General features: G+C 43.7%; 8 protein-coding genes across 8 annotated transcripts; 5 read left to right on the forward strand and 3 right to left on the reverse strand.

Annotated features, from left to right (window-relative positions):
* Nucleotides 1-92: 92 nt before the first annotated feature.
* On the reverse strand, nucleotides 93-4,919 carry Bcspt6. Its single transcript, XM_001557661.2, has 4 exons — nucleotides 4,573-4,919; nucleotides 4,337-4,516; nucleotides 667-4,288; nucleotides 93-611 (listed from the first exon to the last, which is right to left on the reverse strand). Exons 1-4 carry the CDS (start codon nucleotides 4,747-4,749, stop codon nucleotides 367-369), a joined length of 4,224 nt encoding a protein of 1,407 aa, XP_001557711.1. The 5' UTR covers nucleotides 4,750-4,919; the 3' UTR covers nucleotides 93-366.
* Nucleotides 4,920-5,970: 1,051 nt separating this feature from the next.
* Nucleotides 5,971-8,776, forward strand: Bcste7. The gene is made up of 4 exons (XM_001557662.2): nucleotides 5,971-6,772; nucleotides 6,832-6,989; nucleotides 7,047-7,578; nucleotides 7,635-8,776. Exons 1-4 carry the CDS (start codon nucleotides 6,482-6,484, stop codon nucleotides 8,214-8,216), a joined length of 1,563 nt encoding a protein of 520 aa, XP_001557712.1. The 5' UTR covers nucleotides 5,971-6,481; the 3' UTR covers nucleotides 8,217-8,776.
* A 269-nt stretch (nucleotides 8,777-9,045) lies between these two features.
* Nucleotides 9,046-10,798, forward strand: BCIN_04g05640 (hypothetical protein). Its single transcript, XM_024692680.1, has 4 exons — nucleotides 9,046-9,414; nucleotides 9,923-9,940; nucleotides 10,036-10,187; nucleotides 10,261-10,798. The coding sequence occupies exons 1-4, from the start codon at nucleotides 9,107-9,109 to the stop codon at nucleotides 10,665-10,667; spliced, it is 885 nt and encodes a 294-aa protein (XP_024548459.1). The 5' UTR covers nucleotides 9,046-9,106; the 3' UTR covers nucleotides 10,668-10,798.
* A 48-nt stretch (nucleotides 10,799-10,846) lies between these two features.
* BCIN_04g05650 (hypothetical protein) lies at nucleotides 10,847-12,772 on the reverse strand. Its single transcript, XM_001557666.2, has 3 exons — nucleotides 12,375-12,772; nucleotides 11,886-12,323; nucleotides 10,847-11,741 (listed from the first exon to the last, which is right to left on the reverse strand). The coding sequence occupies exons 1-3, from the start codon at nucleotides 12,736-12,738 to the stop codon at nucleotides 11,029-11,031; spliced, it is 1,515 nt and encodes a 504-aa protein (XP_001557716.1). The 5' UTR covers nucleotides 12,739-12,772; the 3' UTR covers nucleotides 10,847-11,028.
* Nucleotides 12,773-14,197: 1,425 nt separating this feature from the next.
* Nucleotides 14,198-15,323, reverse strand: Bcalg13. Its single transcript, XM_001557667.2, has 3 exons — nucleotides 14,888-15,323; nucleotides 14,684-14,825; nucleotides 14,198-14,633 (listed from the first exon to the last, which is right to left on the reverse strand). Exons 1-3 carry the CDS (start codon nucleotides 15,213-15,215, stop codon nucleotides 14,462-14,464), a joined length of 642 nt encoding a protein of 213 aa, XP_001557717.1. The 5' UTR covers nucleotides 15,216-15,323; the 3' UTR covers nucleotides 14,198-14,461.
* Nucleotides 15,324-15,447: 124 nt separating this feature from the next.
* Bcrsm24 lies at nucleotides 15,448-16,833 on the forward strand. Its single transcript, XM_001557668.2, has 3 exons — nucleotides 15,448-15,946; nucleotides 16,019-16,308; nucleotides 16,357-16,833. Exons 1-3 carry the CDS (start codon nucleotides 15,505-15,507, stop codon nucleotides 16,654-16,656), a joined length of 1,032 nt encoding a protein of 343 aa, XP_001557718.1. The 5' UTR covers nucleotides 15,448-15,504; the 3' UTR covers nucleotides 16,657-16,833.
* Nucleotides 16,834-17,033: 200 nt separating this feature from the next.
* On the forward strand, nucleotides 17,034-19,294 carry Bchfd1. The gene is made up of 2 exons (XM_001557669.2): nucleotides 17,034-18,391; nucleotides 18,690-19,294. The coding sequence occupies exons 1-2, from the start codon at nucleotides 17,215-17,217 to the stop codon at nucleotides 19,130-19,132; spliced, it is 1,620 nt and encodes a 539-aa protein (XP_001557719.2). The 5' UTR covers nucleotides 17,034-17,214; the 3' UTR covers nucleotides 19,133-19,294.
* A 1,985-nt stretch (nucleotides 19,295-21,279) lies between these two features.
* On the forward strand, nucleotides 21,280-23,670 carry BCIN_04g05690 (hypothetical protein). Its single transcript, XM_001557670.2, has 2 exons — nucleotides 21,280-21,457; nucleotides 21,579-23,670. Exons 1-2 carry the CDS (start codon nucleotides 21,351-21,353, stop codon nucleotides 23,449-23,451), a joined length of 1,980 nt encoding a protein of 659 aa, XP_001557720.1. The 5' UTR covers nucleotides 21,280-21,350; the 3' UTR covers nucleotides 23,452-23,670.
* Nucleotides 23,671-25,901: the final 2,231 nt, after the last annotated feature.

The following is a 25,901-nucleotide window of genomic DNA, read 5'->3' on the forward strand; positions in this document are numbered from 1 at the left end:
AGTGCATAAGAAATCATTAATCCCAGGAGAGAAAGGTTACATAATTAGCAGCATCGAGAAATTCAACTAACGACTAACACGTTCGAACGAATTGTTCTGTTCTATTCTTTCCTAGAAGTACTATGCATGTAAATAGGTATTGGGTAGGTATAAATTAATTACTTCTTATAAACTTGGCTCGAATTTTGCCTAGCTTCTAGGCCAATAGAGAGTGCTCCCGTCCATTTTTGACCCCTTTGAATGCTAAAGTTGTGAAACCCCGAGAACTTTTGTTACATGGTGTAGAAAGATGTATCGTAGCTTGTCTATCAGAGTTATCCCTCAGCCCCCTTCGGCTCACTAACCTCCAAAAATGCCCACCCTTCATCATCTTCGATTCATTTCCGCCGTATGGCGCAGTTTGAATCCATTACACAATGCCTTCATATCAGGGTATTGACTCTTCAATAATTCAAAGGCATTGGGAACGATCCGTACGGCCCATGAATTGACGCGCGCTTGTTGGCCAGCTTTGAAGCACAGATGAAAATACCCAGGATGTCTCGTATCGAGACAGAAAGCATATACAGATCGCTTGGGATTAGCCTCCGTGTAGGTTGTCAACCAACGTTCTAGGAATCAAGTCAGTACATTGATCATTATCTGAATCGAAAGAAGTAATCTTACCCGTGTCGGTTCTGCTGCCCTTTTGGAATTTCTCATGCAGCATCATCTCTTCAACCTTTCTGGACATAGCCTTAACATGATCCACAATCAATTCGTCAAGATCACTGTAGTTGTATTTGTTGTTGATTCTCAATTGTCGACCAAGTGAGAACTCATTCTCCTTTTGTAACTCTAATACATCAAGATGCTGGTATACGCCATCGGCGACTTTCCATGTAACTGCCAGATGGTCATTTCCCTTTGATGAAGGACGGATAACAGCATCTCCAGGAGCTTGTGATCCGAGATATTCCTCGGCTTGGGTGGCATTGAATGGTCTGAAGAGAGGGTGCTTGACAACTCTTTGGACGCGGCCTGTGGCCTTGTCCTTTTCACGGAGCTCCTCTCTATCCTTTTGCTCTTGATGTATATCCCAGGTACTTATATCGCGGTCAATGCGTCTCCTGTATGGTCGCATTTGTGACTCGCGTAGCGATAATCTGGCAGCAAAATTTCGTCGATCAACGTCAAGCAACTTGGCTTGAGCAGTTTGGCCCACAGAAAATAGACGATTCAAAGAGGCGTTGGGGTTATCTGAGCCATCATCTTTCTCGACACGGCCTTCAATTCCAGAATCCAGCTTAGCGATGATGAAATCATCTTTTGCTACTCTAATGTTGACAGATACGATCATGCCTTCGCATAGCGACTCATGAGTTTCTCCAGTCAACATGGTGAAAATTTCGTCATCAGACAGCATGCCAAAGTTGCGGCGCAATTCTTCGTATGGCGCCAACAACTCGGCGCGAATAGTCTCGAGCGTTGCACGTTTGCGTTGGTTGTAATTTTTCTCCAATTGATCGGCATACTCTTCAAGAATCAGGTCGTTCACCTTCTCCTGCTCATCATCCTTGATGAGCTTCCGGACAATGGCTCCTGGTCCTCCCTCGTCTACTTCTGCCTTGACATCTTCTTCATCAAGCTCGAGTGCATCGGCCGCCATCTTCCTACCGAGTTCGTAGTCCTCTGGATGCACACGGGTATTGTCAAGATAGTCAGAAGCTGGATTTGCGCTTTCATACTCCATGTATAGGAAACTGGCACAGTTGTTCCAAACTCTTGGACCTACAACTGGCAATTTGTTGTTGTCTGGATCACCGACAAGTTCTTCACGAGTATTCACCACTCCACCATTGGCATTAATAGATTTTAGGACAGCGGTAGCCTTTCGAGGGCCAAGACCACAGATAAAAGGTAAAAGGTTTGCAGTATAAGCGTCATTAACTGCTTCGTTGATATTGACACCACAGAGATTGACCATATCCACCATTGCAGTCTCCAATTGTCTTCGAAGCTTATCCTCTGGCAACAACTGTTGAGATGGGTGGAAGGATAATGAGATAATATCCTTTCCAAGGGCTGCGTATTCCTTCATTGGGTTCTGGAGATATTTGGCCAAGCCAACACAATATCTAGCGAGTGGAGCAAATGCAGGGTGATCGACAGCGGCTCTTGGGCTGTCTTTGTAAAGTCGAGCAACTTCGTCATTCACGACGATAATGTCTAGAGGCTCACTTCGCTCACCGTCGCCATCTTCATTATCAAACTCATTTCCTCGCAGAGAGTGTTCCTGCACCAATTCTTTCAGGCTTGACACAAGCTTGTGAGTCTCGACAGAGAAACCACTGACTCCAAGAACGTCGGGTTTCTTCCTACGCACCAAATCGACAAATGCCTCTCTAGCTCTCTGGTCTCTGGAAAGATTATCAAACTTTCCATGATCCAGAACCCGACCGTCCTCTTCGACGTAGGCCCAGCATACGGCATCGCGATTGGGGTCACCATTACCATTAGATAGAGCAAGCACTCGAGGAATAGTACCCAGAACCATGCCTCTCGGCTTGTATGGCGCCTGGTCAAGCTTTCTCGAGTATTCTTCTCGACAGATTTTGAGGATAGAATCTTGACACTCTGTACGCATGCTTTCTTTGACTCCTTTGGTGATAGTCCTTTCAAGCTTTGAAAATGCTATGTCGAGAACTTTCTGTCTTTCATCATTCCACGCATCAGCTACCTCACTGTAGTTGTCTGACCTGAACTCTCCAAAGAGTTGTCTTCTGAAATCGCGTTCGTTTTGGAGAGATACTCGAACCTCTAGTAATCCTTCTTCCTCGGCTTTCAACATCTTCAAAAACATCTCAGGCTTGCTTGCAATGTCCATGAAAGTCTGGTTCCTGAGATATTTTAATTCGTAGTAAGGGTGCTGTTCATCAATCTTCTTGAGACCTTTGTCGGTTCTAGCACAGCTGACGAGTCCTTGCATATAATGATGTTTTCTGAAATGTTGGCGCATCTTCGGGCTCATGAAAAGTTCCTCGGCGAATAAGCTTCGTGCTGCTACCAAAACTCCATCGCCTGTGGGGAAATCTTCTGGGCTAGCCAGAGTATCGGCGAGATCGATTGGGCTCAAAGGAGGATCTTCTGTGTATTTTTTGCGGCCTTCCATCAAAACGTTTCCAGCAACCTCGTCGGCCGTGATTCCATAAGCTCGCACGAGTTCATAAGCCCTGCTTTTGCGAACACGGTCGAATCTTGATGCTTTGTTGCCAGCTCGCTTTTCTTTGACTTCACCGTTGGAATCTTGCAGAGACTTGATTTCCGAGGAATATTGAAAATACAGGTAATCCTGGATATCTTGAAGCTCTTCCATAGTTTGGGCATCCGGTAACATTTGCTCGAAGGTTGCATCACTAATACCAACGGCCAACTTTAGGTTCTCATAGGTCTTGTCTAGAACGTTACGCTTCTCGATCAGTGCCCTAAATTTCAAGTCGAGTTCCAAAATGCGCCAGAGGTCGTCTTGGTTCAGGAGTTTGTCTGCGCTTACTTCGTATTCAGGCGCATCTGGGTTATCCGATCGTGTTTTGTTTTTTCTGGCATGGATGAGATAATCCTTTCGATGTTGAAATACGTAAGGAACTTCGACTTCATCCACAACAAAGAACTCCAAGACTTTGCTAATAGCTTTGGTGAATGGAGCTTGCATATCTCCGTTGAAGTTCTTTTTTGGCCAGATGAGACTTGTGATCCATCGAGCTTCCTCTTTGAATTGTTCGTCGGTGATTTGTAAATGTTTATAAGGTTTTCGATCGAGCTGGAATCGTTCCGGTTCATCGGAGTACCGAATATAGTTATCCTCATCTGTAAGTAACTTCTCGGCGAGCTGCGAAGGTTCGAAGACATCTTTAAGTTCAAGGTTCTGGTCTCCAGCTTCCGCTGCCTCAGCCTCGTCCTCCAAAGCGAGAGCCCAATCGTAGTCCTCGCCATTCCCAAAGATAGCTTCCATATCATCCAAAGCATCCTTGTCGAGACCTGATGCTTCCGCACCACCAACGTAACCCTTTTCTCTAGGGCGGGCTACCTCTCTTTCCTCGGCAAGTCTGTCTCTTTCATCGTCCTCAAGCTCGTCTTCTTCGATGAAATCTGCGAATTCATCAATGCGATGATCTGGGCGTGCAAAGGATCGCTCATAATCGTGTGGCGCATCTTGTTCTTCATCATCAGAGAAGATTTGGTCTAGGCCTCGCTCTCGGTCCTGGTCGTTGTCTTCTCGGTGGCCACGCTTAAGACGCTTAAACTTTGGCTGCATCAAAATTAGCTTAGTAGGTAGGTTTATATGAGTATAACAAACCTGTTGTGTTGTCTTTCTCTCCCATTCTGGATTTGCTTCTCCGATGAGATCCAAATCTTCATCATCTAAACCCTCTTCTTCACGCTGCTCTCTGCGACGCTTCTTTTCTCTGCGGCGACGTCTACTTCTCGCATCATCATCGTCCTCTTCATCTTCATCTACGATGAAGCCTTCTCGAATCTAGTAATGTGTCAGTAATAATGCGCAAATGGTGACTTGGAAGGAGAGCTATGTACTGCACGAGCTGCCTCCTCATCGTCATCATCTTCTTCTTCACTTGAATCATCTTCCAAGCCTCCGTTTCGTCTTCGAGGTTCCGCGGATCGAGCTTCACCAGTTTCCTCGTCGAATTCCTCATCATTCTCCTCTTCATCAACCTCAACGTCACCGTCAATCAGATCGCGCATACTCATGATCGCGGTGTTCTTGCTGGGTTTTTGAGTAATTGTTAAGGAAAATATTGAAGGCTAGGAGATCACAATTGCTGCATACAAGGCGATTGCGATGATTTCATGTAAGGAAATTGTAGTTGAAAGCTGAAAATGCCCTGAAAGAACCGCCTTTTGACAACTTTTTGGCAGCCTTTTAGTTCTCGCGACTGGGAGTTTATTAATTGTGGCTGGTGATCGACAGCCTCATATGTGAGGCTTAAACGCTGCATCTCTCCATCCTCGGCCAGGTTCTAGCCACAGAGCCCCATGAGCCACACTGGAAGTGAATGGCCAGATCCGCGCGATAAGTATCAGAGCAGAGCGTTTGAACTTTGGTTGTTGCATGTACCAGAACTACGATTATTGATGGCCATGAGCTCTTGGGAACACCGATATTAGCATTAGGATTGGTAGACCTAGGTACGGTCGTCTGGACGAAGGATTGATACTGCAATTACAGAATCTCAATCATTTCCTCAAGAAGTAGTGAGTGAGCTCTAGCTAAGAGGCAAAGTCGCTCCTCTCTCCCAATCCAGATATCAAATCAATATCACAAATCCTTGCTGTACACACGTTCGATGCATCACTAACCCAAACCAAAAGCTGCCGACCTAGTATCGACGCACAAGAAGGGGCAGAGGAAACGGACTATCTGATGGCTTCAGGCACAGAAAGATAGCCAGTAGTACCCGCCTTCCAATAGAACTAAAACATTTTCTTGACGGAGCACGAAGAAGGCGTACATTACTCATTACCACCGACGCAGATACAACCATTTGTTTGGTTTGGCCGATAGATCTCCATTTACATGACACAACAACAGCTGCCCTCTACTAGGTACATCTCCCACTGACTTGTATGGAATAAACGATCAGTGGGGTCATATAGTGCTCTGTATACACACACAGCACAGAGCGCTTCATGCTTCAAATCTCCTGGTCTCCAACACTGGCCCCCAAAGCTGTCTTGACACTCTCATTCGCTCAAACGACAGACGCGCCTGCCAGATAATGCCCAATGCAAAGCTCTCTGTTAGAAACTTAAATTGATGAGACAAGCACGAACGAATAGCTTCAACAGGTACGAAGGCACACAAATATAGCATGGGCAACACTCTTGTCAATATTGTATTATAGACCTACCTGGCTAGATAGTGCGTATTGGGACGGCCTATTAGATGAAATATCAACCCCTCCCTCTCTTGAAGTATTTGCCCGATACAATACAATCACAACCATTAATAAGGGGCAAAGACATTTTCCATTGATTTATTGACACCACCTGGGTGCTTTTTCATTGTCCCATTTTCTAAACAAGATTTCCCGATTGAATTTCTCTTCAACCGCGCCTCCACGTTCTTATTACAGTAGTAGCTGCCATAGCGCCAAACCCAAACGACTGTCCCGCTTTCACTTTGTCCCTCCACCAAATCCCATAATCCTCGACGACAAGTGAACCATTTACTTTATTCGATCTCCTGGCTATCGCGTCTACCTTGAATAATCATCCAGAATAGGGGCTGAAGTTATATCTACCAAACACCCATTCACTCACTCATCATCGTTGCCTTCGATTTCTTGCTCATACGCTCGTGCTAAAGCACCTTTTCCAAGCGCCGACTGGGAAAATCGACCCCATAACTTTGCGCGATTTTGAAAATTCATTTCATCTCGACATCAGTCACTACTTCTAGCTTCTAGGCCATCAATACAAAATGTCGGACGGTATTGGTTCGGTGCGCACATTGAAGAGGAAGAATGTGAAAGGTCTAGCATTGAATGCACCCCCACCTCGTGCTGCGGCACCATCCGAGAGCGATATACAGATTCCTGGTGGAATTAGCAGTGAAAGCAGTAGACAGACCGCACAACTAGAGATTGGAATCGAATACAAGTTGGATTTGAAGAGAGAAGATTTAGAAGTCCTGAAAGATCTCGGCCATGGAAATGGAGGAACTGTCAGCAAAGTCAGACATATGGCTACAGGCACGGTCATGGCGAGAAAGGTATGCTGGCACAAACTCTCGAGGACTCAAACTGTAAACAATCGCTTATGCAAACATAGGTTATACATGTCGAAGCCAAAAAGGAAATGCGTCGTCGAATCGTTCGAGAACTACAAATTATGTACGACTGCAATTCGGAATACATCGTCAACTTTTATGGTGCATTTTTGAGCGATAACAACGATGTCATTATGTGTATGGAGTATATGGATGCTGGGTATGGTTGCTAAGAGAAAAACTCTTGATCAGAATGCTGAAGCTAACTTCTTGTCAGATCTCTAGATAGGATCTCGACACATTTCGGTCCTGTTCGAGTTGATGTACTAGGAAAGATCGCGGAAGCTACCCTCGGAGGTCTCACGTACCTTTACATCAAACATCACATCATGCATCGAGATATTAAGCCATCCAATATTCTGGTGAACTCGAAAGGTCAGATTAAGCTGTGTGATTTCGGTGTTTCAGGAGAGTTGGTCAATTCAGTGGCAGACACCTTCGTTGGAACATCTACATATATGGCACCAGAGAGAATTCAAGGACAAAAATACACTGTAAAGTCTGACGTGTGGAGTTTTGGTCTCGCCATCATGGAGCTCGCAATTGGAAAGTTTCCTTTTGATGCTAGTGAGCACTTATCTGACGGAGATGGAGCACCATCGGGTATTCTTGACCTTCTTCAGCAAATTGTTTATGAACCTGCGCCAAGGCTACCCAAGAGCGAAGCTTTCCCTCAAATTCTTGAAGATATGATCCAGAAATGCATGTCTAAGACTCCAGAAGAGAGGCCTACCCCTCAAGAGCTTTATGTGAGTTGCAATTTTCAGAATCAACGTTAAGGTTTTATATACTAACAATTTTATAGGAGCGTGAACCTTTCGTCCAAGCTGCCAAGCGAACCCCCGTGGATCTTCGTGAGTGGGCCGTCAGTATGTTAGAAAGAGACAACCGCAAGTCACATCTTGCACCTCAATTATCACCAGCGAGTAGAGATGTCTTACGCGGCGATGATTCACCTAATGCTTCGCAAACGCCTACATCAGGAGATATTCCTATTAAAAATGCCGATCCACGTTCCTCGGTAACTTCACCGCAATACAACGAAAACCATAACCCAAGATCTCGCTCTCCTACCAAGAATGGTAGTATTTCGGGTCGAGGAGGTGCAGCATTCCATCCTGGTCTACCCATAAGAGGCAGTACCACCAACTCGATACCAAAACTTGCAGCACTGAACGCACCTGACCCACATGAGGGCAATGGTCCATCTAGCGCAAATACACCCAATTTTACTACCACAACCCTTCCAATGCGTCCAGCTCCAGCAGGCCCCTTACCACCACCACCCAGAAAACATTCCGAAGATAACAGCCATAAAGAAAGTCGACGTCAGGCAACGTTTGGTAATGGCCTATATGGCTCAGGCTATGCAGCTCAGGGCTCATAATTCTAGTCTCGTCATAATTCATTGATATATTTTCACAATTTTCTCATATCAATATGGAGCAAGGAATATCTTTTCGGAGTGTCGCATTTCTCAAATCTGCAGCAAATTCATATAACAAGGTTCTGGCCGGATCCAGCTAGCAGATACGTCACCAAATCAGACACATGTCTTGTCTATGGGCGTGGAAAATCTTCTCTGTAGCAAGTAAGGATTTGTTAATATAGTGTAAGTAGCTTGCTTTGTCTTCCGCGTGTTTAAATAGTGGGAGGGGGGCATTGGAGGAGGAAGGGAGGAAGCGATGCATGAAATTACAAAAGAAAGCGAAACATAGGAATAGGAATATAGTTAAACACTGTGGTACACAGATTTTTGGAACGTTGTCACAAAGCGTTTTATTATAACGCTCGGAAGAGTCTACTTTGCCTCTGTATTTGGCTTGGCCCTATTTGATAGTACGTGCTTGATAGTAAGAAACCCATATACTTTGTTTGATGTTTGAAATCTTGAACGGGAGATGAGGTCTGTTGGTATAAATAGGTAGGCGGAAGTTGTTTTAACCACAAGTCTTTACATGATTGATTATCTTGTGGTTGCAGATGTGATTTTACTGATAGTAGAGATTTCTCATATAATGGCAATGACTCGATAACAGTTATCCTGTATACTTTTGACATTAGTATCCTATAGAGTTTTGAATAGATGGGTGTAAGACTCGGGATAACATAGCAATACCACAGTGGATGAATGGCATCAGAGTGATGGTGAAGCGCTAGTACTCTACGTGGGCGGTGGTGGGGTCATGAACCCCACCACCGCCACTTCTGTATTTGGCCGATGTCGACGTACCCATTCTTGATGTCACAGATGTTTGGTGTAAAATCTTACATGCGATGAGTATTCGTTCCAAGTACTTCTCATCGATAGTAAAATCGGCGCCTAGATTTATTGTTGGGAAAAGATTCGGTTCGGCTCGGAATCTTGGAACGCAGCCAAGGGGTAAAAGCTGTTTGAGCATAGGTACGAGGATTGATAATAAGAGATCTTTCGGTATGACGACGCGGGTATCAGATGTAGTTGGAGGAGCGGGAGAGGAAGGAAAGGTAGTGAGAAGGTTTGCTCCTTTGGGAGGTGAGGGGAAGGGGGAGGAGGGTGTAAGGAAGTTGAGAGGAATCATTTTTGATATGGATGGGACTTTGTGGTGAGTTTTCTTTTTCTTACTGTAGGTTTTTTGTTTGGTACATGAGGTTTTGGGTCAGAGGGTGTATCTAGTTGAGACACCACATTTTTGAAAAGGGGAAAAGATAATAGAGTTCGACTTTTTGCTTTCATTTGAAGTTTTAAAGCGGGCGAAGTTGGATGGGAGACCATGGTTCCTTTTGTTTTCACGTCTCCTCAAGGCTCTAGAGGGTTTTTCTTGTTGGTCCTGGTGTAAACAGTTCAAAACCCCTTTGGATAGAAGGTTGAAATTTAGAAAGGCAGTTTGCTAGGCAACAAGACTTAGTATCCTCAGCAATGTGTTGCAAATTCGCTCTTTCGACAATGAGTAGTTACTCACAATGTGTGTTGAAACTGGCCAGTATCAAAATCTAGAATAGGGTCATTCTTTTTTGGATAGCTCTCTCGTTCACATGCCTTGGATATTCATACGCATCCATCAAACTGTTAGTCTTTTTTCTCAAATGTGGCAGTGCTAATTTCTTCAACAGTGAACCTCAGACCTATATGTATGTACCATACAACAAACTCCCCTTTGTATTTCGCCACACAAGAGGGTTAATAAGTATCTCTCTATTCTTATTTTTTCCTAATCCCACTATAGGTTCGGTCAAATGCGCGGTGCTCTAGGAATTGACAAGTCTATCGATATCCTAGACCACATCTATTCTCTGCCTGTATCCGACCAAGAAGCGGCACATGAAAAAATCCGAGCCATAGAACGGGAAGCAATGCTAACCCAAGTTCCTCAACCCGGTATTTTCTCCTTCTCCTCTCCTCCTCGCCCTTCCAAAATACCCCTAATTACTAACCAACCTTCCAAATCCAGGCCTTCAAACTCTTTTCACCTTCCTCTCCACCCTTACTCCAACTCTCCCCCTCGCAATCCTCACCCGCAACCATCCACCCCCTGTCCACCATCTCCTCACAACCCACCTCCCCCAAATCCCCTTCTCTCCCATCATCACCCGCGAATTCCGACCTCCAAAGCCTCATCCCGCTGGAATCCTCCACATAGCAAAAGAATGGAATGTGGATCCTCGAGATACGATTATGGTGGGTGATTCGATCGATGATATGAAAGCTGGATTTTCAGCCGGAGCGGCAACTGTTTTGCTGGGGAATAGTGTTAATGAAGAGTTGTGGGAACACGAGTGTACAGATTTAGTAGTGAAGAGGTTGGATGAGTTGGTGGAGGTGTTGAAGGAGGGTTTTGTGGGGAGCGTGGAACGGTAGATAAGTTTTTCTCAGAGGTAGATTCGGAAGTTGAAATTGGGTGAGATTGTAAATAGCTATCTCCATGGTAGGCTTTTAAACTAGAGATTCCACTCGAAATGCGCGTAAAAGAATTTCGCATGAGCTTTTCACCACAATTGTCCCTCTTGCTTTGGTTCAAGGATGTAAATGAATGAGGTTGGAGAAATTCTTGCTTTTTCACATTCATATATGTATATACGGTATGCGTCAAGGTATCCCAAAATGTGAAGAAAAACTTCCAAAACTCGAAGTTTCACGCTTCATCGACCAAATCCCTCATACTAAATATCTCATCTCCTAAATACATCATTAATTATTACTCCACCATTAATTCTCACATCTATTCATAAGCACCACTTCCCTTCTCATCCGCAGCCAACGCCGTCAGATTCGTGTTCCCCGTCTTAAGCAACGTCTTCTCCTTTGGAATCGCATCCACAACCTCCTCACTCAGCCCCAACGTGTCCATCACCACTTGTTTTGGCGTCAGTGCCAACCATTGGGCTACACTAATGTCGCTAAATACAGGTTGCTGCAACACTTCCAAAAACACTACATCTTCCGTCCCCGTATTTTCAATATAGTGACTATTACTCGCGGGGATATATCCCACATCTCCAGCCGTGTAATCAAACGTTCGGGAACTACTGGGTGCGGCATAGATAGTGATGCGTGCGGATCCGGCGAGGAAGTAATTCCACTCGTCGGATGTGAGATGCCAGTGTAATTCGCGCATGGCGCCGGGTTCGATGGTGACGAGGGCGGCGGCGAAGTTGGAGGCGATGGGGAAGGTAGTTGTGTCGATTATCTTTACGGAACCGCCGGGCACGGTGTAGGGGGCTTGTTGGGAGAAGTGGTAGGTGTAGGAATCTTTTTGGGGGAGGGGACCGGCGGCGCTGGTTTGGTTTTGGGTGGAGATGTTGGCAGGAGCGGGTGTGCCGTTGAAGATGTAGAGTTGATCTGAGGGGAGATTGTCAAAGGAGGATACGGGAGTTTGGAAGTTCTTGGACAGCACAGATTTGGGGTTGCGGAGAAACATTTCGGAAACGAGGACTAGATTGGAGATTAGCTATTGTTATTTTACAAGTGCTCTGTGGTATATTTGAACACTTGAGACGGTTTCAAGTGAGAAATCAGAAACCCCAGACCAGGTCGGATATCGAAGAATGTGACTTTGAAAGAAATGAGTGTACTTACAAGTGCCATCTTCTGAAAAGTCTCCCTCGTCGAAAATCAATAGGAACTCACAGCCCTCATCCAGCGCCTGAATGGAATGTGGAACTCCAGCTGGAAAGAACCATACGTCACCTGCACTGATATCGTCGATGAAGCTTTCGCCTTTCTCATTGACAGCAGATAATCTTGCACTTCCTTTCAGCACCAACGACCACTCATTTGCTGTATGCCAATGCAACTCTCGGTATGCCCCTGGTGCGAGACGCATATCAACACCAGCCATTTCAGTCGCGGCGGGTAGTTGACCAGTATTCTGCTGCCTTGCCCATCCTGATTTTTTACCACTCCCTAATCTATTACGAGACAGACTCATTGGCCATTGTGCTTGTGGTACATCACCACTGTCTGTTCCTGGTGGAGCTAAAAGATCAGGATTCAACTTCTGATATTCGTATGTTTCTAAAATAACGTTAGATTTGCATCGATTTCATGGTGTTTCTTTCAACTCACGTGGTCCAGGGTCTGTTTGGCCTGATGACCCTCGAATAGGTTGTGGATTTGGAACGCTATTGAAGTCCAAATATAAACCTAGGTCTGCATCCGCCTCCTGACCGTTGACCATTGGTACGTCTGAAACGATGGCAGAATCTCCTCCAGACACAGGAGATGGCTTTGCAGCTTCTCCTAGTAATGATTCATCGCCATAAAGTGATCCGGTGGCAGCAGTAACTGTGGGTACTGGTGCTGATATGCCACCGACAGCTACAGACTGTTCGCCATAACTCATCTGAGGTTTAGGGGCAGGAGCTGAAAGAACTAGTGGAAGAAGTCCAGCTGCCACAAATGGCCCGAGGAGGTGAGTTATTGGATGCATTGTGAGCGGATGTTTGATTGTTCTCTGTCTGCTCAGAGGGAAGATGAAGAGCTATTCTCTGTACTTATATACTTTTTGAAAATGACAATGAGATCAACTTTGTCATGCACGGATTCTACAAGTGTCTACTAACACGAGCTATGGCTAAATTGTCAGTAACAATACAGTTAGCTAGTTCACAGGGTGCGTAGAAGCGTTAAGATCTGCACCAGTCAATTTCCGAATTCCCAATGAAGAGACCTGCAGAGAAGCATTTCGTATACACTCCAAGCACAAATGACGTTTGACTAATCAGATAATGGCGTTGAGGCGTGGATAAATTTACGCGTTTTTAGTTTACCAGTCGTTAGTTTACCAGTCGTGAAGATACCGCCAATTACCTTGGCAGCTACCAAGAAAGCATGACAGTACATGAATATCCAGAAGTTTTCATGTGAAATCCATAGGGGAAGTGGGAAATCCTCGAAAGGTTTATGTGCCGAACCGCCACTAGACGCAGTATAATGACGGTTGGTCCCTTAATTCCAGTATCAATGAATCATGATCACATATATATAGATTTTGTCCAAACACCCGACTAGAAGAACGCTTGGATGGCTTGCTCGCCCGTTCCCCACGAATGCCACAGGGGTACTAGGACTAAGAAAGTTAAGCTTTCAGTGCCGGGCTACCGCGGTGCCGATCAGTCAAAGTCCAAGACAGTTTGAAGCACGAAGATATAAACGATGAAGATCATCACTCGGTGATATCCCGTTAATCTCGGGATGAGGAAGAAATGTTGTGTATACACTATATACGATATATGCGAGATGCAGTATACCTTACTGACCTCAATACCTTCCTACAATGGCAACAGCTTCGTAACGAGTACCCAACGAATACAATAACCAGGATTCGTGCAGGTACGAAAGCATAAAGAGAAGGAACCTGAGTACGTTGCTTAGAAAACGTGGAGAGTAATCGCCTGCAGGACTTGGCATCCTTGAGTCTGGTTGTTGGGTTCACAAGCTTCTATTTTGAGTAGAAAGAGTTCTTGGAAGAATCAGCCAAGCTACGCGGAGTACCAAATCGCAAACTACTTACTGGACTTTCGATGTGAAGGTCATTCACTCCTATGTTATCTCCAAGATGTATCGGTGTTGCCAATATTCATGGTACCAAGTGAGGATTACGCGTACCGAAGAGATTGCTGTATGTATCCTTTGAACCTATTCGTTAAGAAATCTACGATTGGAAGAAAGATGGTGTAATTGATAGGAGAGTTGTTGAAGAAATTCGCGTATCATGCCAAGGATTCACCCACCTGATCAACGTGCCCATCAATTATATGCATGCACGATGCACAATGCTGGGATAACTTCACATTTACCCGTTTGGACAAACGACGTGATTCATGTTATGACGCCTACATCTATTCTTTGGCAATCGAATCGCAACAGACTGAACGTTACACCGCGACTACAAGATCACTTCCCAAATGTATTATGACGATTCAATGTAAGATGCATCCGAAATTTCAAGCTTCTTCCGAGCTTCAAATTCGGACAATACGAGATCTTTTTCTGACAAGAGTCTTACTGTGTTGAAATCCACAAAACTATCGTATTAACTTGAGGGTATCTTGCAATCCAATTCAACTCCAGTGGCCGAAATGAATCAGGCCTCCCCCAATAAACGCCATTACCAAATATTCATCAAAACATGCTTGGGACTTTCTCCAAAACTAGTCCAATACACTCCTAACTTCCTCCTCATAATTGGCAGCTTGGTCGAGTACTGGTGCAATACTAGAATTTTCACGTCCCCCCCAGTGCTTACGTCCCTGCAAATTTTTCGGTGTGTCTGGCTTGCCATTCTTCCTGCTCTCTACTTTGCGAATGGCATCTTCTAAGCCCCTAAATCCAATCGTATTAGTCCGTTGTCCTCATAATCCAAATCTACCTACCTAGGTCCCGATGCCTTGGTGACATAGCCTTGTCTTTCCAGCTCATCTGCCAACTCTACTTGATGATTATCGAGGAGTGAAGTATTGGGCACTACGATTAGGGGTACACCAATTCGGAGCGCATCCAGAATTGTTCCCGAACCTATAACATCTCAACATCAGTTACTTGCTCAATGTAACGTATCCGTTTAAGTGTCTACTAACCTGCGTGTGAAATCACTACCCCTTCTGAGCTCTCCCCTGTGCCATAAAAGCCTCCCCTTTTGCATTGTCGCATTTCGTGCCCTAGCCCGTTACGATCAAAATCGAACACTTCGATCTCAAGCTCAGACCCTTTCTCCGCTGGTATGTTGTTTTTCCAGTATTCGGCATCAGGCCCAGCTTGTACTCTTAGTTTCGTATACCCTTCCTTAGCTAGTGCCTGCAAAGTATGTGATGCGAACACTTCCTCGATGAGCTCTTTGAAAGTCGCAGTCGCGCCGACTGTGACAAAAGCGACTTTTGGCGGTGCACCACCTGGAGTCAACCCCATGGCTGAATGATGGGAATATCAATTAGCTAACGATTGAGCTCCCTGTCAAGTCTGGGTTTCTGCCAGTACTATGAGAAATAGTTCATTGGATCTTAGACATCTCTGTTCTAATGATGGCGATTTCCGGATTAACTGATTGGTCTGCTTCGGGACTTAGAGATTTTCCGAAGTACGATCTAGGTGGGATGATATCCCACTAATCTTTGATAGGTTAGGGTCAAATTGTTTATTTGGGGACGATTTCCATCTGGAGATTCAAGATTCAAAAGAATCAACCATAATCACCACAATGGCCACGGCCTTACAAAGTCTGCGTATAACAGCGCGATGCTGCTCATGCAGAAGTATTACCTCCAGATACACCAATAAGCCAATTGCTTCACGGAGGTTATTTTCAATCACATCAAGACAATATAAAATCGATCCGAAGTTTAAGGAACTCGAGGAGACCGAACCAGACGAGTATGAATTCATGGAAGAGATTGACGATTTATTCGAGAATGCTGGTGCTCGACATGCAAACAATCTACCATCCTATGGATTTGACGAGGGCGTGAAGAAGAAGTTGAAGCCCACCTTTCTAAACATGGGAGATCCAGAGCCGTTTGATGAGGACGACAGGGAGGATGACCACGATGATATCACAACTCTGGCGCATATGGAGTTGGAACAGGTTAGGGAAATTAGACATTACAATAGGTTAGCAGCGTGGGAAATGCCAATGTTAAGCAGTGAGTTTACTCTACATTTACTTGAAGGGACGAACCCGGAACAAGGATTTTTCTCTAACAAGTAACATATAGAATTGGCAAAACCATTCGTACCGCCTTCAGCCGAAACTCCTTTACGATTCAGATATACTTCATACATGGGCGAGCAACATCCAGCAGAGAAGAAAGTTGTTATGGAATTTTGTCCTGCAGATATGCCAGGACTAACAGAAGTCCAAACGGACAAACTGAGAAAATTAGTTGGGCCAAGACTCAATCCAGAAACGGATATTGTCAAAATGAGTTGTGAAATGTACCCATCACAGGCCCAAAACAAGAGATACCTTGGCGATATGGTGGATTCATTATTGGCAGAAGCAAAGGTATGGGTTAATCATACTGTTGAGATGCTCAGTAACTAATATGAACAGACTGGCGACACTTTCGAAGATATTCCATTAGATACACGCCATCACGTTTTCAAAGTGAAGCCGAGATTCCCTGTAGAATGGAGATTAACAGACGAGAGAAAGCAAGAACTGGCAGACTATCGCCAAAAGATGGTGGAGACAGACTTGAATCGAGAAAATATTGGTCAACTTGTGGACGGAGTTGAAACCATTCGACACAGACTGGCTAATCCAATAGCTAAAGAACCGGTTCCTGAAACTGTCGCGGCTGGGGGAAGAATAATCGCGAACAAGAAGGTTGGTGTCAAGAGGATAGTATAAAAGTTAGTGCAAAATATGTAAGATATTGTATGTACAAGTTAAGCCATCCAGATTGGAGTGGCTACTGTAGTTGGTTGACGTGTAGCGGATATAGCAAATGATACCAACGGTTTGACAGCCTCATACAGGCGTCGTCTGTAAATCGGGTCAAGCAGTTTGTATTTCCGACTCGGAGCAATTGTAAAATTGCAAGATGTGATATGTACGGAATTGGACTGTTTTCCGAATTGCACAGCACATGTGAAATTGTAAATATAGTTGTGAGACCTTATAATTGCCCCAACCCCGCCGATCTTTACGGCCGGATAAAGCAACCTGCCTCGGTTTAGATACCGAATGGGGAGGAGCACCAAGAGCTTTCAACTTTATAACAATCAGCCAGTTGGTCAACTTGCTTCTACTTCACAATTGCTCTTCATACCTTGGAATTAACTATAAATCTGGATTCTCGTTAAATATTTGAATTCTTCAGCAGTTCTTCAGCAGTTCTCCAACCGTTCTTCAATCAAGGGCGACCATAAAAATACTCTCGCAGGGTGCTTGGCCATAGAATAAACAATGTCGTCTATTAAGATAGCTCCATTCGAGCCTAGCTCTCTCGACTCTATTCCCACCACAGTTAAGCTTCTCCAAACCACCTTTCGGTCGCAAAAAACGAAACCAATCGAATACCGTTTGAAGCAACTTCGCAAGCTCTACTGGGCCATTGTCGACAATAGCGATGCTCTTATCGAAGCAGAGAAGAGCGATCTCGGAAAGCCTGCTTTCGAAACTGTTCTCACGGAAACAGAATGGATGAAGAATGATATTATATTTGTCTGCAAGAACTTAAAGAAATGGATGAAGGACGAAGCTGCTCCAGACATGGCTCTCCAAAATACCCTATTCAGCCCTAGAATTCGCAAGGAGCCCTTGGGCACGGCTTTGGTCATTGGTGCATTCAATTTCCCAGTTCAACTGGCTCTGGGCCCATTTGTTGGAGCTATCGCTGCGGGATGTACAGCTGTGTTGAAGCCCTCTGAGCAGTCACCTAAGACTGCCATGGTTTTGAAGAAGATTGTTGAAGAAAGTCTCGATCCAGAGGCATACACAGTGGTCAATGGAGCTATTCCCGAGACGACAGCTTTGTTGAACGAGAAATGGGATAAGATCTTCTATACTGGAGGCGAAACAGTAGGAACCATTATTGCGAAGAAGGCTGCCGAAACTTTAACACCAGTTGCTTTGGAGCTTGGTGGTAGAAATCCAGCTATCATATCGAAGAATGCGGATCCTAATCTTGCGGCCAGAAGATTATTATGGGGTAAGATCCTTAATGCCGGGCAAGTTTGCATTGGCCAGAACTATGTCATGGTAGAAAGGGAAATCCTGGATGCTTTTATCGAGCAACTCAGAATTGCCTATAAAGACTTCTTTCCTAATGGCGCCAAAGCGAGTCCCGATTATGGCCGAATTGTCAACAACAGACAGTTTTTACGAATCAAAAAGATGCTTGATAACACAGGAGGAAAGATTCTAATCGGCGGGGAATTGGATGAAGCCGAAAATTTCATCGCGCCAACTGTGGTTTTGGTTGACAGTCCTAACGATTCAATGTTGGTGGATGAATCTTTCGGTCCATTGATTCCTATCCTACCAGTTGATAGTCTTGACGAAGCTATCAATATCGCTCACGATATTCACTCAACTCCATTGGGTTTCTATCCATTTGGAACAAAAGAAGAAACTGACAAGAGTATGTATAACTTTCACTTTACATTTGGCCCGTTATTTGTGCATCTAAGAGAAGCCGTTTCTAGATGATGTCATTTTTCTTATAGGATGAGGATGGTGAATAGGTCAGGGAGTTCGACGACAAATGACATGATATTCGACCCCATATACAGATAGTTCTGTGTTTGCAATCGATCTCATTCTTACCACTTCTGTCTATTGACGATATTCTTGAAAAACAATATCAAATGGCAGACTTTCATAACTACTATACGCAACTCAACTATACTTTTAACGCACCTCACTAACATCTCAACCAGTGCTCGGCAGCATTACATCTGGCGGTGCTACCGTCAACGACTCTTTCTTCCACGGCTCAATACCAACTCTTGCTTTCGGAGGAGTAGGAACTAGTGGAACTGGCTGTTATCGAGGTGAACAATCCTTCCTCGCCTTCACCCATCGTCGCTCGGTTGCTACGACCCCTAGCTGGATCGAAAAAATGCTCAATGTTCGCTACCCACCATATACCGATGCCAAACTTGCCCAATTCCTCAAATCCAGTAGGCTGAAGCCAAATTTCGATAGGGAAGGCAATGAGGTTAGAGGATTGAACTATTGGTTGGGCATTGTGACAGGTCTTGGTGGTGAGGGGGTTAAGAGTGTGCTTGTTAGGTGGGCACTCCTCGCTTTCATTACTTATGGATCAAAGAAAGTTTGGGATTTGAAATTTGGTAGCGGGCTGCCTTCTTACCTGAAATAATTTGATTCTTTCTACTTGAGAATCTTGGTTGATTGACACACGGGGAACGGAACGAGTGGTCACTTTGCTTTACTTTGTCTCCTCCTTTTAGCACATTCGTTTATGCTCAAGAGCCAGTAGCTTAGCAATTTCAATTTCACATAATCATCTCACACTCAAACATAAACATCTTACTAACCCATGATTGGTCGCCTCAAAGATTGAACAAGTAATGTGATTTCCATCTTCAATGTGAATGTTGCATATCGCAATCTCTTGGAGATTCTTGGTAATTACATTTGTTGTCGGGAAGATGCAGGTAGAAAAGACGAGCCAAGGAGCCTTACGAGAACTGAAGGGGACTAGAGGAGGAAAATTGAGGTTTTGTTGCGTATCGATATTTCTTGGGATCTAAGATTTTTTTCTTTGTTTTGCGTGGTGATGGCGTGGTGCCAAGGGGTTTTATCGCCAAGTTGTGGTTTTTTTTCCTTTGTCTGGACAGGGCGATTGTGTCTGTGTGTTTGACTCGCGTTGTGGGATTCATATTTATCTTCTTGGAATTAGATTGTGTTGTAAAATTTGATGTATTTATAAAATTACTATTCACTTAGATGAATGTCGGGTTGAGAATTTAACAACTTTTATGAAGTTATCCATCCATCAGTCTTAAGCTTATAAACACCACCAAAATCAAAATGCAGTACAAAGATACGAATCTGAAGCCAAGAGAAATCGGAACATCAATGCCAAGATCCATCATTGCGCAACGTATGCTTGCAGAACACGGATGGTTACGGATGCGGACGCGGATATCCGAGTCACACTAATGAAACCGCATTCGTGTCACCGCATAGAAAATCTCGGGCGAGTGGAATAGAGATAGGGATATTTAAGGAGATATGAGGAATCGGGAGGAATAGGGGAAGAGGGAGAAGATGTTTTGTTGCACGTCGAACGATAAGTAATGGGCTGGGCGAGAATATATCGTGAGTTTGAGGGGCGAAGATGAGGGTCAGTGTGCAGGGCGAGATCTTGAGGAGGAGTCTTGTCTTCCAAGCTGAAAAAATCCGGGAGGTTTGATGAGATGGTCTGGTTTTCTCTTCATGGGGTGACGTGTTTGTATTGTTGTTTCTTTGTTGCTTCGTTCTAAATTTTGTCATTTATGGTGTGCATGGCATGTTGATAACGAGTTCTTGTTCAGGAAGTCCTGAGAGGAAATTGAGAACCGAGAAAGAGGGGGCGTCAAGTTCAAAAAATGGCATTGAGGATTTGAAAACAAGGGCATCAAAGGCTGATGAAAAACTGTCTATTGGATGATATCACTATTTAAAAACTTACTGAACAGAGAAGCCATGCTCCAAATTTGATTCGAAATCATTTCCTGGGGAGAAAGATGCTTGTTGATTTACTGAAGCCGTTTATTTTGGCGGAGAATGGCTTCTGATTCCAGTACGACTATGACCGAGGAAAAGCTTCCAAAGTCTTGAAGAAAATAGTAAGTTCTTGTGGATGCAATCTCTCTTCACTTGTCACCTGCTTTCTTGTATGAAGTCTTTGGGTAGATGAGCCCCGTCAGATTTAATTTGTCACAAAATCTAGATTTCTTTCAAAGGCCGAATGGCTCATCTCCGAACACATGGGACGATGAATGCTGCACGCAAGTTTGGATGAAGATGAGAAAGTTTCGTACCTTTCTATAGCGAGCTATTAAAGCTTGATCAACCCATTATAGGAATTCACTGGGCTGGAAGAATACGTAAACCAAGAGATCTTCCCTAAAGAGAATTTTGAGGGTGGTTTCATAAAGTCAAATCAAGTAAGTATCTTGATCGATGCCTTTTTTACAGAAATGAATCTAGGAAGTTTAAACAATGGGTGACGACGGAAACGAGTTTGGAAGTGGTCATTCGGAAGAAGGTATCAATGCGGGGTTTTAGTGAATATCAACTTTAGCAATCGAGGGGTAATTGAACATGCTTCTATCCTTCTTCTAATTCCAATATTCTACCGTGTCCAACTACCGTCAATACTTCGAGTTTGTTTGGATCTGGATCGTTAGGCTGCATTGATGAGAATGTTCATCGAAGTCTCCAGGTTTTTATTGGTGTTTCACTGTACCTTGCCCTCTTCATATTTGATTGTTCTCCAAGTGCCTTGAGTTCTTTTGCGGTTCTCTACAGTCAAATCTATCCATTCATAGCTAGAGTTATTCAGGCAACTCTGCAATAACTATCCAAAAATGCCTGATGTACTTGGCGCAGGACTCCGGTGGCTTAGAGGGGAGAAAGGGAAATCCTCGAAGGGGCCTAGAGAATATTGCGTAGGGCCAGATGTGATCGAGAGCAGGTATGCATTTTGATTACGTTTGGAGTGATTTGCCTTTATGTCAATAATTGGAAATCGATAAATATATATTGTCGGCTTCTTCCCTACCCATTTATACTATTCGCTGATAATTCATCTTCAGGAGGTTACATCAAATGGCTCGGAATATGGGATTGGAGAGCGACAGTGAAGAGGATCGTCTCAACGACCGTACTGTCAGGTTGGAAAGACAGCGTGAGAGTTTCAAACACCATCACCCTCCCGATAAATCTAGTCCAGATGGTCCGTCTAGAAGTGGTACAATGATTGATTATGGTAAGACGGGTGGATATCAAAGGTCAATATGGCTCAAGGAAGGAGACCATTCATCAGACTCAGATCGACTACCTAAGCATGAGTCCCCTCTGGTGACTATGAAAAATGCAAGGAATAGTTCTGATTATCCAAATACCAATCTGGGGCCGAGTAGAAAACCATGGGGTCAACAAAGTGATTATTCACAGTCAGCTCCAGACGACTATTCAATACCCTACAAGAGTTCTAGAAATTCGTATGTGGGAAGTCCAAGAGAAGCTGCTGAATTATCGACATTGGCCAGTTCCTCTGAACATGTACCTCGCGTAGATGAAAGTGCATTCGAGAGGGAAAATCGACGAGGGTCTTTACATTCCAATCAACGACCACCGTCGCCTCGTTTAAGATTTGACCCTGTTCGAGACGCTGCTGCACGAAACGATGTAATCTCTCGTCATCATTCAAACTATGAATCACCTGTCTCCTCCCAAATCATTCCTGCAAGAAAGCCTGTACCACAGTCCTATTCTCAGCATCCATCAACAACAAGAAAGGAAGTCAGAGACTTGAATTCTGAAAATCTAGCAGAGCTAGCAATAATCAATCGTCGTAATGAGGAAGAGATTCTTCGGCAACGAAGAGAAAGAAAAATCATGAACAACCCACTAGAGATTAGAAAACCACATGAAGATTACTCCAAAGATACACCCAGGGAACGGCGCCAATTCGAACAAGATAAGATTCGAGAACGGAGAGATGAACTCTCCAAGAATTATCGATCACGTCAAGGAGAAGGCAAACTTCTACCTCCTCCATTACCTCCGAAGATACCCCTAAGTATCAATCAACGCCCAAACCCACCATCCAGATCCGCCACATTGCCCCCTGAGTTTTCGATTCCTCTTCGACCTGCATTGCTAATTGAGGACGAACCCCACAATTCCTGGGCCAGCCATATAAATTCCCCTCCAGATTCTCGTACGAGTACAGTCATGCATCCACCACGACGCAATACCGTTTCCTCCAGCGCATGGGAAAACAACCCCAGAGCACCACCCTACCCCGTCACTCCCCAAAATTACCATCTCAACGGTTATAACAATCAAAACGATGTTCAAAAACGTGCAGTCCATGAAGCTTTCAGAGATGTGATGTTACATGGACATGAAAGAATCGCAGGTCCTTCGCCTCCCACTTTCCGGAGTTCGTATCCCGATGCAATGGAGTTGTCGGGTATTAGTCCAGAGATACGTAGGGATGGTATGAGAAGACATACAGCTAGTGGAAGTGAAATACTTGGTGGCAAGTCACAAACACCTGCATTTGCGGTAAGAATAGACATGGGTATATTCCATCCTACCACGATTCAGGAAATGGAAGAGGAGCATGCAGGTAGTGGTACATCAGGCGTTGGGCGAATAGAGTTGCATGGTGAAAGTAGACAAACTGAGGAAATTGGGGATCGAAGAAGAGAGAGACTAGTCCCGGAAATTCATGTTCAGCGTCCTACTCCAGGTGCAAGTCTGCGGGAGCCACATGGTGTGAATATTGGGAGGACTAGAAGGAGTGCGGAGATTGAACGATTGGCAGCGCCGAGATCGGAACATAGAGAGCGTAGGAAGCATGAAAAGCATGAGAAGTATGAGAAGCATGAGAGAATCATAGATAAGGGACGTTATCTCAAAGGATTAGATGGAGAATGGGAGAGAAAGAAGTGGTAAAGAAGAGGATTATGACTGTTGATGTGGAAAACTAGGTGATTTGGAGTTATGCGTACTTGATTCACAGGCTGACCGTTCGTTGAACATTGAACACGGGAATAGGATTCGGCGTAGATAGTATCTCGATAACAATATTGCCTTCGGGTGTCGAAATATAGGCAGCTTAGGTAGATACATGATTCAAACAATATAACATTAGGGAAAATATGGGTATATGCAAGGTTTGTATGGTGAAATGTCAAAAAAAAAATTAAAAAAAAAATTCATAAAGTCCATAACACTCGAAATGACAACTAGAGACATACATACCTTCGTCGCCAACGAAACGGAATACAAGAAGGCAGATTATCATTCAACACATTCTTTCCATCGAATCATGTACTTATCAAATAAAATACATGCTCACATCTTTCACCTGTCATCAAATGTTTTCTTCCTATCAAAACTCACGACTCTCTCCCCAACATGCGCAGCACCGTAGCTATGCTCACCCGTCCCTCTTCATATCCATATCCATATACATATCCATATCCATATCCATCATCCTAATCGCATCTCCATCCGCCGATCAACCCCGATCTCGATCTCGATATCCGTCTCCACGAATCTAGAGAATTCATGTGGTCAGATACGTATATATACATACATACATACATACATACTACCTATCCAGGTACTTCAATTCTCCTCTCAACAGAAAGCTAGATAGATAGCCAAACCAGAAATGAGAAAAATCAAAAGATCTCGCTATTCTTTCCGCTTCTCGAGCACTAGCACTAGTGTTCTCAGGATAGGAATTTTAAGGTATGGTATTAGTTCACTGCGGCTGTCTGTATACATGTAACCATCAGTTTCAAATATATAAATTGTATATAGCGAAGACTCTGTTCTTTTCTTTGTATGATAAGTTTATGGTTAGGATGTTGATAATGCTGGATTGGTAGACGCTAATTTTTTTTAATTTTTTTGTGTATTAAAAAAAAACTCGCTCGCTCGCTCGCTTGGAGAAACCACCTTCGAAGCGAAAATTTGCAGCTTGAGGAGTAACAATCCTATCTGTATATGCTTCCAATACTGACATATAGAATCTAATTAAATAACCATTCAAACTCCTACGACATGTAAGTTCCAGTGACTCTGTATATACAATGAAAGAAAATTTTATCTTAAGCTTCAGTAACACTAAGAATCAAACCATGAAATGGGATTGTTAGTAATTCCCCATTCCCTATTCTCTGTAACCTCAATCTTACATTGCAAAAAAAATAAAAAAATAATCAGAGCCCTCTCTAAGAACGAGCTAGTAGCATAAATTAGATAAGGCGATTCCACACATACAAACATGCGTCCCGACGAACCATACAAATAATAAAGAATCCCATAAAACCTCACACACACACACGACTCATAACTTATAAATCATAAATCGTACTTCAAATCTATTAATCACAACTCGAGAGCAAGCGAGCGATACCAATCAATGAATGACGCAACATCTAGCTACGATATAGATAGGGTCCTAGTTATCGCAGCATACTTTATTTACTCTTCCATCTAAAGAGCAAGCTACTCACGCCCAGAATAAGCTATCTTTTACGTAGATAGATGGATAGATATTACTGCAGTGGGATCAGCTCTGAACTCACTCCTAACTAATCCTTTTTAACAAGCGAGGTAGGTTGTGGATGATTTACTTGATTCACTTGAGACTATTCATTCATTCATCCATTCATCCACCGAGTGCGAGTTACTGTTTGTTCATACAAAATAAGATTTGTAATGACTGAGTGACTGACTGACTGACGTGTAGGTTCCGATAATGATTCAGGATATAGAAAATCATAGCATATTGTAGAATATGATATATTATTATTACTCTTCTTGTCTTACTTATTATTATTATTATTATTATTACTAGTAAAGTAACGTTATATCATCCATCATCATTAGCTATCTGCGCGCAGAACAACAAATGAAGAATAAATTAAATATCAAATCTTTTCTTTATAGTAATTACCCATCCATTCATTCATCTATTCATATGTATCTACAGAACTCCAAGCCCCAAATCCTATTTAAGATTCAAAATTCAAGATTCAAAATTCACATCAAGCCCCTCTCTCCAACTCTTTCTATACATACATACATACATACATACATACATACATACATACATACATACATACATTCACACATATCAAGTAATCCTTTACTCCCTCCTCCAAGCCCCTAACTTAATAAAACATCACAGTTCCAATTCCAATTTCAATTTCCGAACCCCCCCCCCCCCCCCCCCCCAAAAAAAATCTTTCACTCACTTACTCACTCACCTACTCACCTACTCACTCACCTACTCACCTACTCACTCACCTACTCACCTACTCACTCACCTACTCACCTACTCACTCACCTACTCACCTACTCACTCACTCTCCCATTATACTCACTCA

Source organism: Botrytis cinerea, chromosome 4 (assembly GCF_000143535.2).
Source record: "Botrytis cinerea B05.10 chromosome 4, complete sequence".
NCBI lineage: Eukaryota > Fungi > Ascomycota > Leotiomycetes > Helotiales > Sclerotiniaceae > Botrytis > Botrytis cinerea.

What these genes read in the sequence shown, in the direction of transcription:
- Bcrsm24 (XM_001557668.2), top strand. Translation starts at nt 15,505, where the DNA reads ATGGCCACGGCCTTACAAAGTCTGCGTATAACAGCGCGATGCTGCTCA. An exon ending in GGAAATGCCAATGTTAAGCA is followed by an intron (nt 15,947 to 16,018) that starts GTGAGTTTACTC and finishes AGTAACATATAG; the next exon opens with AATTGGCAAAACCATTCGTA. An exon ending in CATTATTGGCAGAAGCAAAG is followed by an intron (nt 16,309 to 16,356) that starts GTATGGGTTAAT and finishes TAATATGAACAG; the next exon opens with ACTGGCGACACTTTCGAAGA.
- Bchfd1 (XM_001557669.2), top strand. Translation starts at nt 17,215, where the DNA reads ATGTCGTCTATTAAGATAGCTCCATTCGAGCCTAGCTCTCTCGACTCT. An exon ending in AAAAGAAGAAACTGACAAGA is followed by an intron (nt 18,392 to 18,689) that starts GTATGTATAACT and finishes CATCTCAACCAG; the next exon opens with TGCTCGGCAGCATTACATCT.
- Bcalg13 (XM_001557667.2), bottom strand. Translation starts at nt 15,215, where the DNA reads ATGGGGTTGACTCCAGGTGGTGCACCGCCAAAAGTCGCTTTTGTCACA. An exon ending in GGTAGTGATTTCACACGCAG is followed by an intron (nt 14,826 to 14,887) that starts GTTAGTAGACAC and finishes GAGATGTTATAG; the next exon opens with GTTCGGGAACAATTCTGGAT. An exon ending in ACCAAGGCATCGGGACCTAG is followed by an intron (nt 14,634 to 14,683) that starts GTAGGTAGATTT and finishes GATTGGATTTAG; the next exon opens with GGGCTTAGAAGATGCCATTC.
- BCIN_04g05650 (XM_001557666.2), bottom strand. Translation starts at nt 12,738, where the DNA reads ATGCATCCAATAACTCACCTCCTCGGGCCATTTGTGGCAGCTGGACTT. An exon ending in CCAAACAGACCCTGGACCAC is followed by an intron (nt 12,324 to 12,374) that starts GTGAGTTGAAAG and finishes ACGTTATTTTAG; the next exon opens with AAACATACGAATATCAGAAG. An exon ending in CTTTTCAGAAGATGGCACTT is followed by an intron (nt 11,742 to 11,885) that starts GTAAGTACACTC and finishes TCTCCAATCTAG; the next exon opens with TCCTCGTTTCCGAAATGTTT.
- BCIN_04g05640 (XM_024692680.1), top strand. Translation starts at nt 9,107, where the DNA reads ATGAGTATTCGTTCCAAGTACTTCTCATCGATAGTAAAATCGGCGCCT. An exon ending in AACCCAAGTTCCTCAACCCG is followed by an intron (nt 10,188 to 10,260) that starts GTATTTTCTCCT and finishes TTCCAAATCCAG; the next exon opens with GCCTTCAAACTCTTTTCACC.
- Bcste7 (XM_001557662.2), top strand. Translation starts at nt 6,482, where the DNA reads ATGTCGGACGGTATTGGTTCGGTGCGCACATTGAAGAGGAAGAATGTG. An exon ending in ATGGAGTATATGGATGCTGG is followed by an intron (nt 6,990 to 7,046) that starts GTATGGTTGCTA and finishes ACTTCTTGTCAG; the next exon opens with ATCTCTAGATAGGATCTCGA. An exon ending in CTACCCCTCAAGAGCTTTAT is followed by an intron (nt 7,579 to 7,634) that starts GTGAGTTGCAAT and finishes ACAATTTTATAG; the next exon opens with GAGCGTGAACCTTTCGTCCA.
- BCIN_04g05690 (XM_001557670.2), top strand. Translation starts at nt 21,351, where the DNA reads ATGCCTGATGTACTTGGCGCAGGACTCCGGTGGCTTAGAGGGGAGAAA. An exon ending in CCAGATGTGATCGAGAGCAG is followed by an intron (nt 21,458 to 21,578) that starts GTATGCATTTTG and finishes ATTCATCTTCAG; the next exon opens with GAGGTTACATCAAATGGCTC.
- Bcspt6 (XM_001557661.2), bottom strand. Translation starts at nt 4,749, where the DNA reads ATGAGTATGCGCGATCTGATTGACGGTGACGTTGAGGTTGATGAAGAG. An exon ending in AGAGAAAGACAACACAACAG is followed by an intron (nt 4,289 to 4,336) that starts GTTTGTTATACT and finishes ATTTTGATGCAG; the next exon opens with CCAAAGTTTAAGCGTCTTAA. An exon ending in GGGCAGCAGAACCGACACGG is followed by an intron (nt 612 to 666) that starts GTAAGATTACTT and finishes CTTGATTCCTAG; the next exon opens with AACGTTGGTTGACAACCTAC.